Source organism: Mustela lutreola, chromosome X (genome assembly GCF_030435805.1).
Source record: "Mustela lutreola isolate mMusLut2 chromosome X, mMusLut2.pri, whole genome shotgun sequence".
In the NCBI taxonomy this organism is placed as follows: Eukaryota; Metazoa; Chordata; class Mammalia; order Carnivora; family Mustelidae; genus Mustela; species Mustela lutreola.
The window spans coordinates 64,156,393-64,169,395 of record NC_081308.1 but is presented as its reverse complement, the minus strand read 5'-3'; the positions used below and the strand labels follow the sequence as shown (position 1 = coordinate 64,169,395).

At 58.2% G+C, this 13,003-nt stretch overlaps 1 protein-coding gene and 1 pseudogene across 1 annotated transcript; both read left to right on the top strand.

Moving 5' to 3' along the window:
* Positions 1–3,176: 3,176 nt before the first annotated feature.
* Positions 3,177–7,328, top strand: LOC131821645 (uncharacterized protein CXorf49 homolog). Its single transcript, XM_059157891.1, has 6 exons — positions 3,177–4,759; positions 5,341–5,497; positions 6,042–6,121; positions 6,389–6,434; positions 7,038–7,079; positions 7,189–7,328. Exons 1-5 carry the CDS (start codon positions 3,449–3,451, stop codon positions 7,076–7,078), a joined length of 1,635 nt encoding a protein of 544 aa, XP_059013874.1. The 5' UTR covers positions 3,177–3,448; the 3' UTR covers position 7,079; positions 7,189–7,328.
* A 3,689-nt stretch (positions 7,329–11,017) lies between these two features.
* On the top strand, positions 11,018–11,395 carry LOC131820979 (large ribosomal subunit protein eL43-like; annotated as a pseudogene).
* Positions 11,396–13,003: the final 1,608 nt, after the last annotated feature.

The window sequence follows — 13,003 nt, the reverse complement described above, 5'->3', positions numbered from 1 at the left end:
GCTGGTCAAGTGGCTCCTGGTCACCTGAGAGGGAAAGAACATCCAGTCCAGCTTCCAAGGCCCCCAGGGAGGTGCAAAGGGCCTCAGCGGGGTCCAACGTGAGGCAGCACCACCCTCTGCTGGCAACCAGTGGCCCCTGCTCCGCCAGCGGCTCCAACCTTCTCTCTGGACCCATACCCCCTGTCCCCCAGGGGCAGCCAGCCCATCCTTGAGGGTGGGCCCCAGGGACCGTGGCTCTGGCTCGGACTCTCCCAGAGCAGCATCGACAGCCAGCCCCTGGCAGGAGCAACGCGCCCAAACAGGACTCCAGAAGAAAGGCTCCGTGCTGCTGAAAGGCTGGCTGTGTCCGGGGCTGCAGTTTGGGGCACTGCCACGCATCACCCCTGCTGCACAAACCCCACGTGGGGGAGGACGCGGCTTAAGGTCGATCCTGTCCACATCCCACATCCTGTGCGAGAAGCTGCCCGGGGAGGCGGGGCGCAGAACTCAGCCCCCAACAGAGCCAGAGCCAGAGGTTCCCCTCCTCCTCCCCTCTCCCCCGCACTCCTCTGACACCCACAAGACTCACCGGAGGGTGCAGGCCCTCTGGGCAGGACGTCTCCCTGGCTCGGAGCCAAGGGTTCCGAGCTTCCTGGGACTTGGGGGGCTCTGGCCTGAAGGTCGCCAGTGCTGCATTCTCCACGATGCATGCACAAACAAGTAGGCCCTGGCCTCTGTTTTGGAAGACATCTCCAGTCCTCAACTTGACAACCGATACAAGTGGCAGCTGGGGTGAAAACCCCCACCATGGATCACTGGTCTGTGTGGTAAGAAGCTATCACGCCAGGGTGGCCAAGTGGATGCCCTGACATAGGTCCCTGACACTGGTCCTGCAACACCAAACAGGTAAGTTGAAACCGCTATCGGAGCAGGGCGAGGCTGAAGGGAGGGAGTCAGCAGGGATTGCGGACGCCGGTGGAGACCTATAGGGTGCAAGCAAAGAGGAGACACGAGAGCCCCAGGGATGACGAGAGTGCGGAAGGTGTGAAAAGGCTCCAGGATTCTGTCTGCGGGGGATAGGGACAAGGAGGCTTCCACTGGCTCCAACGGCAATGTTCCCTAGGAGGGCGGTGGGGAGAAGAGATGCTACTGTATCCTCCGTGACCAATTTAAGCATGTCTGAAACAGCACCATGACTTTAAGAGTCAGTGGGAGAAGTGGGAGAGGGCGTTTTCCACACACAGGCAGGGACAGCGGTGGGGGGCGGGGGCACGCTGGAGGAGGAGGCTCATCGCAGAGTTAGAGTGTGCCCAGTCTCCCCTGCTCTGTGATGTTCTCCAGCACGGTAGGCTTCTCGGGTGCAGACCCAGTGACATGACACTGGGCCTCGGAGCTCACACAGACGAGAAGTGTTCAGGCACCCCAGGCCTCTCCTGGGGATCAGCCAGAGTAGGATGCGGGAAGGAGAGAAGCAAGGGGCAGACAGAAGAGTATGAATGGGAAAGAGGAAGGAGAAGCATGGAAGGAAGGGAGGGCCCTTGGAGTAGGGGTTGGGTGGCAAGCAAGGGAAATTCTAATGGGCCGGGACCTCACAGAAGCCAAGGGAGAGAGGGACCAGTCCCCAGATGTCATGACTGCTCAGCTCAGAGAAGCTGGGAACCTGTAGTGTCAGGAAAATCTGAGACCACTGGCGCCCCACCCCCACCGCCACCACCACTGTTAGGCCTACTTAGCTGTACCTTGCTCCAGACCTCTCGACATTCTTGTACCTACACCTCTACCTAGTCTCAATATAGGAGTGGTTGGTGGTTTTCAATTCATTTCATTATTTGCCAATGTGTGTCCAGCTCCACTGACCTCCAAATTGCTCTATTCAGTCACGAGGGTGCTTTGAAACCTGTAAACGTGGCCTCTCGCGTTCCTTCTGACTGCCGCCTTTCCCATCCTCGGGATGCACACTTCCCGTTGCTTGCATCCCTCTCCGCACTGCTGGGAACTTGGAGTGTTCCCAGTTTTTCTCATCACCAACGTCCTAGCGCACGTGCCCTTCCTTACCCACTGCGGGAATGAGCGAGTCTCCAGAAGCAGCACCGGCAGCAGATTTTCTGGATGGTAGTTAGGGAATGTGGGTGTTCTCCGCTTTACGGTTTTCCACTCAAAGCGAGCACTCTGCCTCCAGACTGCGTGCTTTTGATCCTGCCAGGGATCCCAGCAATCCTGATGACCTTGGGCGAGTGGCTCAACCTCTCAGTGCCCGTTTCCTCCCCTGTAAGAGGGCGGTAACCGAGGGTACCTCAACCCTACGCCTGTCTTGTGGGCGCGTGACTAGTTAACTACAGTGCTTACGTGAGCGCCGGGCATGTGGCACCTATTGTATAAGTTGCTTTGCATCGATTCTGCCAAATACCTCCCAAAAGGCTGCCCTGGGCCCCCACCCCCACCCAGAGGGCAAAAGCACCGCTTTGCTCACAACCACTGCCACCCTTGGAATGGTTCAGCTCTTTTGATCGTCCCAAGTCCAGATTCTGAACACCGATTCGAGGTTTTAGTTCACACCTCCGGCAATGGTGATTGATGGTGAGCAGCTTTTGGTGCCTGCACTGGCGGCTGGGATTCTCTCTTTTTTTGAACCGCCTCGGAGAGGAGGAGGAGGGGCCGGCAGGAGGGGGGCAAAGCCCGGCCTGTGCACCAGACCTGCCTGCCAATACAGTTCCCGGAGCAGAGAGTCACGGACCAACTTGATGGTCCATCGTGGTCAAGTGATTGCGACAAAGACTGAAAGGCGCGTAAATATGACATCGTTTGCTCTCGGGCCCTTCGCAGGGAAAGTATGCCCGCCTCCCGCCCCCCCCCCCCCTTCCCCTGATCGGTGACTGCGGGCTTCCCGTGCCCAGTTTCCCATCGGGTCCTAAGTGCCACTGTGGGAAACAGGCCGGCGAATCCTCTGTGCGCTCCGTGCCTCACCTCCGTCCCGACCTTTCGTCCCCAAGACCCGGGAGACAGGTGCCGCCGCCCCCCGACTCGGTGGATGGAGAGACGGAAGCTCAGAGCGGTGACTCTAAGTGGAAAGCAGGTTCTGGGCAAGGGAGGCGGGACCAGAACAGCCCGAAGCAACGACAGGACTCACGGACACCCAGCTCCCACCCGCTGCAGGGCGAACCAACGGCGCTCGACCCCATTGGTTAGGGCCTCGAGGGGCGGGCCAACAAGGGGCGCACTGGTTGGTGGGGGGCGGACCAATGAGGAAGCCGCCGCAGTCCCGCCGGAGGCGCGCGCAAGCCGCACGTTGTTTGAGGCGATCTCGAGCGGTTCAACGCCACGCCGCGTGGCGTGGAGCCTGTGGTGAGGGCCCGCGTCGTCCGGACGCCGAGCGACTCCCGCCGCCCCTCCGGCGCCCTCGCCTCTCACCCGTCACGCCGGGACCAGGGCGGCCGTCTCCTTCAAAGCCCGGCTGCGCGGCGTCACCGGCATGAGCACTCCGAATGAGGGGTCTGTCTGGGGAGCGGGTTTCGGCCCCGAGGGCGGGGAGCAGGCCGGCGTCCGCCCCTCCGGCCCCGGGGCCCCGTGGGCCCCGCGAGCCCCGGGAGTAGGTCTGGATGTGGGCCCGCCGCGGAGCGGCGAGGGCGAGGGCGGGTTCGCAGACGCCGAGGGCTTCGAGTCCGAGCGGGAAGTGCTGGAAGCGAGAGGGCCGGTGCTGTGGGGCCGCGAAGGCCGCCCCGGCTCCCCGGCCGACGACAAGGGGGACGCCCCGGACTACGCGGCCCACCTGGCTGACGAGTCCGCGGCAGACATCGTGCAGCAGCTGACAGACCGCGACGCCCTGGGCCTGCGGAGAAACCCGTCCCCCGAGAGCTGCGCAGCCGAAGCGTCGGGCGGTTGGGCGGGCCTCGACGCGGGGCCCAGTGGGCGAGGCGTGCTCGTTCTGGGCCGCGTGGAGTCGCAGCCGCCTTCCGCCGCCGCCGGGCTGCGCGTGGCTGGGCCCGAGGGCAGCCGAGCCTGGGGGAACCCGAGAAGAGGCGCTAAGAGCAGGGCGAATGCCAGGGCGGATCACCAGCGGCCCTCCGCCGCCACCGCCGCCACCGCCGAAGGCCTGGGCGCCCCGCTGCCTTCCGACCCTGAGTCCTCCGATGAGTTCGGGGAGATACAGCTGATGAGGGTGAGCATTTACTCCAAAGAAGGAGGCCAGGCCAAGCCCAGCAGCCCCGAGGATCCCGGGGACACACCCAGACACTCGAATTTCCGCATCAGGGAGAATTTCCTGCACGTGCCGGGCCCTTTCCTGACCTCGGCTCCCCGAGGATTCACTTCGGTTGTGGAGAGGCAGGCCATCGGAGAGCTGGACATGCCCTCCTCCAAGAAAATGCAGAGCGTGGTCTGGGGGAAGGGGGAGAGCAGGCCCACCTACCGGGGAGCTACTGCTGTTGCTGCGACTGCTGCTGCTGCTGCAGGCGGCTTGCCCCGGGCCACCTCTAGGAGGAAGGTGACCCAGGAGAAGAAATCCCTAGGGGGCCCCTCAAGAGTCACCTCGGGGAAAAGCTTTCCTTCCTGGGGGCAGAGAGTCTCGGCAGCTCCCCTGGAACCGGCCACCTTCCCCCCAATCTCTGGTGTCCCGCTGCTTGGCAAGTCCAAGAAGCATTCCGTGGGCCCTTGGGGAATCAAACAGCCCAAGCACACGGGGGCCGGGAAGAAATCGGTGGCCAGGAGGACTCGGGAGGCGGAGGTGGTGGCGTCGGCAGGAGAAGGCACTGACTCAAGCAGAGACGCATTCCCAAAGGGCCAGGTGAGTAGGCCATGCTCCTTCTCTCTGGGTGCCCTTCCTCTCCCCCTGCCCCTCCGGCTCTGCCCAGTTCTTTACCCATGCTGCCTCTGTCCCTACTTCAGGGGTTGCCGTGGGTGCCCCTGGGTCATTGGGATCACTGGGGTGGCAGATCGGCTCGTCGGTCGTTTTCACGGGGGCAGGTATTAACCTGGGGTAGCACTGCGTGTGAGCCCGGCACCGTTCTGAACCCTTGGCACGTTTCCTGCCTCCTTCCCCCAGAGAGGGGTCTGGATGAAGGGAGGACTGGTAGCTGATTGGAAGCCAGGAACCCCTTCAAAGTTTGGACCATGGACCCTTCAGGCTTTAGCTGCCTGGGCTTTGTCAGTGGCCTACTCGTCTCCCTGGCTCAGCCCTGCCTCCTGGCCTGGGTCTGATTGAGGGAGAAGGTGCCAGCCAGATCGGGCTCTGAGTTCCCTTGCCCATTCCCTGCCTCACCTCAGCTCTTATACACACGTGGGTACACCTACACACACACACACACACACACACACACACACACACACACATCCCAAGGCCAGATGGGTGAGAAATTTTTCTTTTAGCTTCCAAAACAGAGGCCAGGACCATCTTGTTTGTGCATGCATCGTGGAGAATGCAGCACTGGCGACCTTCAGGCCAGAGCCCCCCAAGTCCCAGGAAGCTCGGAACCCTTGGCTCCGAGCCAGGGAGACGTCCTGCCCAGAGGGCCTGCACCCTCCGGTGAGTCTTGTGGGTGTCAGAGGAGTGCGGGGGAGAGGGGAGGAGGAGGGGAACCTCTGGCTCTGGCTCTGTTGGGGGCTGAGTTCTGCGCCCCGCCTCCCCGGGCAGCTTCTCGCACAGGATGTGGGATGTGGACAGGATCGACCTTAAGCCGCGTCCTCCCCCACGTGGGGTTTGTGCAGCAGGGGTGATGCGTGGCAGTGCCCCAAACTGCAGCCCCGGACACAGCCAGCCTTTCAGCAGCACGGAGCCTTTCTTCTGGAGTCCTGTTTGGGCGCGTTGCTCCTGCCAGGGGCTGGCTGTCGATGCTGCTCTGGGAGAGTCCGAGCCAGAGCCACGGTCCCTGGGGCCCACCCTCAAGGATGGGCTGGCTGCCCCTGGGGGACAGGGGGTATGGGTCCAGAGAGAAGGTTGGAGCCGCTGGCGGAGCAGGGGCCACTGGTTGCCAGCAGAGGGTGGTGCTGCCTCACGTTGGACCCCGCTGAGGCCCTTTGCACCTCCCTGGGGGCCTTGGAAGCTGGACTGGATGTTCTTTCCCTCTCAGGTGACCAGGAGCCACTTGACCAGCCCCCAAGGCCAGAGAGGCAGCAGCCGCCGCCAGCTGGCGCACAGGACTGTCCTCGGGTAATGCTTCCTGTGGCTCCTAGAAAGGCAGGCCCAAACTAGAGGGTGGGATCCGGGTCCAGGCTAGACTGACCTGGGTGCCCCCGCCCGCCCACCCCGATCTGCTCGCCACAGAGGGAAGGTACCGCCTTTCCACTGAGGAGCCTCTGGGGGTCTAGCCACTGGGCCTGGGGATGTAGTACCCGCGGGAGAGGGGGAGGTGGAGGAGAGAGGAAGCCAGAGGATACTAATGGTTTCTCTCTCTGTGTCTGCTGTCTGCCGGCCTAGTGTCTCGTGCTACAGAGAGAAATAGACGATCTCAAAGAGCAGCTTGGTATGAGGAACCTCTGGCTGGGGCCGGGCTGGGGCAGAGGCAGGCTGCGGGGTGGGGTGGGGTTCCCCAGGGCAGGACCCGAGATGGGCTGCAGGTGCAGGCGGCCTCCCAGGGACCATCGTTCCTGTGAGGAGGAGACCCTGGCAGGCCTGACCCGGGAGCCTACAGTGCGTGTGCAGCTAGGTGTGCGCACAGGCGGTTCAGTCGTGCCTCTCCTGCGTGGCCGCTCTGCCGGCGGGAACAGGTCGCACAGGTCTCCCTCCTTTAGGACGTTTGCAGATGCTGCCTTGATTTTCCCTTTAACAGTTCTTTGGTATGGCTTGCAAGACGTGTGTGTGTGTGTGTGTGTGTGTGTGTGTGTGTCCGAGTCTGACCGAGTCGGATGTGCCCCAAAGCTGGAGAAGTACCTGCACATCGCGTTCCTTTAGAGGATGTGTCCATAGTGAATGGAGGTGGTGGTTGAGTGAGTCAGGCCTGCACTCCTGGGATAGGGGCTGGAGGGGGTTTCAGGTTGCAGGGCTAGGCGGTTCCCCACGGGGACAGGGGGACGGGCTCCTCTCTCCCCACGTCTGGAGGGTCTGCTTACGCCTGTCTCTGTTTCAGCGGCCATGCGGTCCCTGACTGACAAGTTCCAGAGCCTTTGAAGTGAGTGTTACACACTCCATTCCCCTTTGCACCGTGGCGGTGGCCCGTGCAGCAGGGCGGGGGCTGGCCCTGGCTTGCTGCTCCTCCCTGAGCCTGCTCTGTCGGACAGGTTGAGCCCAGCATCTCTGCGCAGGAGGAGCATCTGGTGCCTTTGGAGCCAGGGAGCTGTGGCCAAGCCGCTTCCCTCCTGTTCGACCTCGGCCAAGACTTCCTCTCCCTGTTCTTTTGCCCCCTCCCCAGCCCCATTCACAGCAGTTTCAAATTAAAGTACCTCTCAGGTCTGTGGTCTGCCCTCTCTGTGGGGTGAGGGGGCTGGGCCCGGCAGTGGGGAGGGGTGGGAGAGGGGAGGGGAGGGGCGGGGCAGGGAGCTGCTCCCTGCCCCAGCCTTTGCCTGAACAGGACCTCCTGGGTCCTGTGGTAGGCCTTCTCCTTGTGGGGAGAGTGGGTGGGCCTGTGCTGGGTGCTGGGTGCTGGGTGCCCCCTCTGGGGTCTGCGTGGGCTCTGTCTGGCCACCTGAGCATTTGCTCCCTTTCCCCCGCAGGTCCCCTTCAGGTTCTTCCCTCATGTCCCTCTCTTTTTGAGTCTGGGGGGGTGCTTCCCGTTCATCCCCTGCCCCCTCCCCCTCCCCCTTCAGCAGGAACTCAGGACCCCTGCCAGAGCCGCAGCAGCCCCCCTTCCCTTCCCTCCTTGGGATTGCTGTCCTGCTCCTCCCAGCCTCCCTGCTCTGCTGTCTGAGCGTCCTTGATCACTCCCGTGGCTTGTGGCTTTCCCTCGCTGGCCCTCCCTGCCCCTGTGCTTCAACAGGCATTAGAAAGCACAGCTGAGCTCCTCTTGGCCCTTCCTGGGCCCAGCGCCCTCTGCGGAGTCCTTCCCTCCCTCTGGTGCCACCGCGCCCGAGGACCACTGGCGCGGGAACTGGTGCACCTTCCCCTCTCCTCTTTAGCCCTGGGCCTTGAGGCTGGGTTTCCAACCCTGTCACTTCTCCCTCCTTGGGTTCAGTGGCAGGTTGGAGGCAGAAGTCACAGCCCAGTGAGGTTGTTGAGCATGTACAGGGAACCCGTACAGGAAGGTCAGGGAACCGGGCAGAAAAGCACAGGTTCGTCTCTGGGCTGGAGGTGGGCGCAATGAGGCTTGTGGGGGCTCTGGGCCGACCAGGGGCAAAGGGCCCGCCAGCAGCCAGAAACGGATGGGCTAGCCACCGGAGCTCTCCCTTCCCTCCTGTCCAAATCACCTCACCCCCTCCTCCAGCGTGGTCGTCTCCGGCCCCTTGGTTGCAAAGTGGCCATCCCCTTCCATGGCAAGGGTGGGTGCGTGACGGGTCTCGATGTGCCCGCGTAGTCCTCTTCCAATGCTGTTTGACCTCCACCATGACCCAGATTTTTCTGGAGGCGCTATTTCCGTGTCCCCGCTCAGGCTCCCCGACTGCTCCTTCAGGTCACAGGAGATTTAGTCCAGACTCCGTGTTCCATGTCGCCCTCGCTGATGGGCGGGGATGGCTTCCTTCCTTCAGCCGGGGCCCAGGGCTGTGTGGCCTGAGACTCAGGGTCAGATCTGGGTCTGAGTGAGGTGAGGGTCGCCTCTGCCAGACCAGACACCCTTCCTGAGAGCCCGGGTGTTTCGGGCACAGAAAGCAGGCTGGGAGGTTCGAGGGTCATGGTTGGTGTGTGTATTGGTGTGTGTGTGTGTGTGTGTGTGTGTGTGTGTGAGAGAGAGAGAGAGAGAGAGAGAGAGAATAAAACTAATCGGGGATAAGATAATGTCCGTGGAGGGAGAGCGAGGTGATTCAGGGTGTTAAGGGAGAGGAGACTGTGGTCAAGGGCCTACAAGGGATTGAACGAGCGGAAGCAAGGGGCGGCCCTACCTTTCAGGGGGTGCCGTTAAATGGGTATAGCTGGAGGGAAATGACGTGGAAGTCCCCAGAGCTCCCGGACGGGGTGCGGGGACGCTCAGGGTCACGGGCTCCCAGAGGAGGCTGAGGATCCGGCTCTGATCCTCTGAGGTCTGAGCCCTCCTGGGTGTGTTGAAGGAAGGGCAGTGGGAGGGAAGGCTACCTCGGAGTGGCCGGGGCGGGCCTCATCTTAGCAGCAGGGAGCTCGCTCCGGAGACTGCTCTGCCAGGAGCTAACGGGGACAAGGGCAGGATGGGCACAGTGAGGCTGGGAAGTAGAGACTGGCTTCCCCGTGGGGAAGACTGGGCCGACTTGGTTCCCCCCTTGCGTCCTCTTCTCAGCCTGCCTTCCCTGGCAGGTCTGTGCCACCAACTCAGGTGGCCAGACCATCCCCCACCGGGTGGGACAAGCACAGACCTCAGCCTGGGGAGGCACGTCCGTGGGACTCGGTCCTGTCCTTCCAAACCCCTCGCTTGAGAAGGTGGGCCTGGTTGCGGGGCTCCGGCCTTCACCCGGACCCTGTGGTTCTCTCTTGGCGGGGTAACACGGTGCGCTGTCGTCTGCGGGGATGTGTTTGGGAGAGACCTTCTGGCTGGGGTGTCCGTGGGCCTTGGCGCGGTCAAGGTGTGAGTGGGGAGACGTCCAGCACCCACAGCGCCCCCGGGGGCACAGAGCCATGGTGGCCAGCGCCAGGAAGGGGAGAGTGGGCCGAGGATGGTCTGGTCACAGTCCTGGCTGACTAGTTTTGCCAGCCTCCCTTCTAACGTCTGAGCACACGAGCTCTGTTCCCTATTCAGACCGCGTGGCCCGCAGTCCTGTTGCTGTAAACACATGCATCACAGGCTGTGGCTCGGCACCTTCCCATCCCAGGGGGAAGCGAGTGGCAGATGGTGAGGCACAGACTAAGGGCGTACGTGTGGGCCCCAAGGGAAAGGAGGAGGTGGGTCCCCTGCCTTTATTTAGTGCCCCTTTCGGTTTCCACTGCAGCCAGGGAGGCGGTGGCGATTGGCCTGGGGAGCCCTAGGCCCCGTCCGGCCTCGTTCTCGTTCGGCTGCCTGCCCAGGCCCCCGGCAGATGACTCCCTCTCCACCTCCTCTGACACCAGCACCACTGGCCACCCTTTCTCTGCCAACGCTTGAGGGGGATGGGCACACCCAAGGAGGGCAGGAGGGGGTGTGCACCAGAGACAGCGCTGGGCGTGGTGGGCACAGGCATGGTCCCCAGAGATGTCCACGTCCTAATTCCTGGAATCGGCTCATATGTTACCTTGCATGGCAGCGGTGGGGTGCTACTCAGCTACATTCGGCGTGCTACTCAACTGACCTTAAGGTGGGAAGACTCTTTCCCGTGTTCGCTGGGGTTTGGCTCGCCCGCACATTGTGGGTGTCAGGGTGGTCATGTGACCTGTTACCTGCATAATCCCTGTGGGCACCATCAGCATCACTAGAGGGTGCTCAGTGGCCCTGGGCTCTTGTCACTTGGAATCCTAGTAACTACCGCTCAGATTTAGCGAAATTTTGACAGTAAGTTGAAACCCTCCTTTTCCCCATGCCAGTCACTTGTCTCCCCAGTTTTCTTGAGGTGACTGCTGTCCTGACTTTTCCACTTTCTTTTAAAGGAAAACAATCGCTATTTAATAAATAACCTTCACAAAGATAGGATAAGTTACCGGAAGGTAAGGATTAATTATTTTTATGTTACACCATATGTATACATGATTGTGGAAAGCCTACAATTTGACAAATGGATAGGAAGTGATCAAGCCATGTAGCTACTACCCAGGTGAGGAATGGTACATGGCACCTCCAGACTTGCCATATGTGTGGGTCCCTTTCTTGAAGGACAAGTGCAAAGTCTGCATACCATAAGATTCCATTCTTGTGACATTCTTACAAAGTCCAAACCATAGGGACAGACAACAGATCAGTGGTTGCCAGTGTCTGGGGTTGAGAGAAGGGGTTTGCCTCTCAGAGCACTTTGGGTTTGGCGGGTGATGAAAATTTTGTAGTCTGTGGTTGTGGTTCCCTAACAGTATGAGTTTGGAAGGACTCATAGACCTTAACGCAAATTCTATCTCCATAATCTTGAATTTTGCTCCCTGGGCTCAGACCTAGTTTGCGGCAACATGGCTAAATGCACCAAGAAGGTTGGAACTGTGGGTAAATATGGAACCTCTTATGGTGCCTCCCTCAGGAAAATGCTGAAGATTGAAATAAAGCAGTATGCTAAGTACACTTGCTCCTTTTGTGGCAAAACCAAGATGAGAAGACGAGCTGTGGGGATCTGGCACTGTGGCTCCTGAGTGAAAACTGTTGCTGGTGTTGCCTGGACGTACAATACCACTTCTGCAGTCACAGTAAAGTTGGCCATCATAAGGCTGAAGTAGTTGAAAGAGCAGAAGAAGCTCCCGCATTTGAGACACTGCTAGCCTATAATAAATGGGTTACTTCATGTAACAAAATTACTTCGGCTTGTTGTTAAATTTATTAATTAGATCTTCTGGTTTGTGTTGCATTAATTTTGCTTTCTCAAAAGACTCAGAAGTTAAAAATCCTCTAATTAAAAAAAAATAATCTTGAACTTTTAAAAAATTGTGAAAAATACATTACGAACAGATACTGTACCCTACCAATTATTTTTCTGAATTTGAGGTTCACAATGATCTCCTATAATTTGTGAATGTGGAATATTGTAGCAATTTATTTTCTGAAGTTAAATCAAGTTTGTGTGTCTGGGATGGATCCAGTTTCATCATAGCGCCTTCTGGTTTCCTTCTTATATCCTGTAGAATTCAGTTTGCTAATATTCTGTTACTGATTCTTGCTTCTTTATCATGAGTGTGTGACTGATCAGTCATTTTCCTTTCTCAACTTGTCCTTGACAGGATTTAGTATCCAGGTTATTGTATCCTCCAAGTGTTTTGCAGAGTGTCCTTCGTTTTCCCGTTTTTTTATGAATTCATGTCACATTAAAAATGTTTCTGCCAAAAAAACAAAAAGTTTTTGCTTAAAGTATTTGTCCAAAGTCAATGGAGGAGCCTGGATTTTTTTTAAAACATTTTTATTTATTTAATTGCTAGAGAGAAAGAGACCACGAGAGAGGGAACACAAGCAAGGGCAGAGGGAGAGGGAGAAGCAGCTACCCGCTAAGCAGGAAGCCCGACTCGGGGCTTGATCCCACATGACCTGAGTTGAAGGCAGATGCCTAACAACTGAGCTATCCAGGCGCCCTGAACCTGGATTTTTTTTTTTTTTCTTAAGCTTTTTAACTAGTGATATATTTCTGTATGGCTATAGAACAATTCAGGTTGGCTATTCCTTTTTGAGTGACTTTTGGCAAGTTATTTTTTTCTAGATATTGGTTACCTTTTTCTGAGTTTGCAAACTAATAGACATAAAATGGCATTTAATATCTTCTTTTTCCTCAAATTTTACTTTTTTTAAAAAAGATTTTATTTATTTATTTGACAGTGAGAGAGGATACACATGCAGGTGGAGAGGGAGGAGCAGGCTTCCTGCTGAGCAGGGAGCCTGATGGGGAGCTTGATCCCAGGACGCTGGGATCAGGACCTGAGATGAAAGCAGACGCTTAGCGACTAAGCCACCCAGGCGCCCCCAAATTTTACTTTCGAAAATGTCTCTCTTACAGATAATTGCAAGAAAATTGCAAGGAACACTCAGATATCCTTCACCTGGATTTACCCATTATTATTTGTCACTTATGTCATTTTCTGTCCCTCCCCTCTGTGTGTTTTAAATGTTTCATGAATCATTTGAGTTACTTGAAGAAATTATGGTTTATTGTCCCTAAATACACAACATATATTTCTTTTTTATTCTTTTTTAAGAGATTTTATTTATCTATTTGACAGAGAGAGAGATCACAAGTAGACAGAGAGAGGGGGAAGCAGGCTCCCTGCCGAGCAGAGAGCCAGATGCGGGGCTCAATCCCAGGACCCTGAGATAATGACCTGAGCCGAAGGCAGAGGCTTAACCCACTGAGCCACCCAGGCGCCCCACAACATACATTTCTTAAG

Excerpts from the sequence above, each read along its gene's own strand:
- LOC131821645 (XM_059157891.1), top strand. The coding sequence starts at position 3,449 with ATGAGCACTCCGAATGAGGGGTCTGTCTGGGGAGCGGGTTTCGGCCCC. Across the intron at positions 4,760-5,340 it reads ACGCATTCCCAAAGGGCCAG|CTTCCAAAACAGAGGCCAGG; the intron begins GTGAGTAGGCCA and ends TTTTTCTTTTAG. Across the intron at positions 5,498-6,041 it reads CAGAGGGCCTGCACCCTCCG|GTGACCAGGAGCCACTTGAC; the intron begins GTGAGTCTTGTG and ends TTTCCCTCTCAG.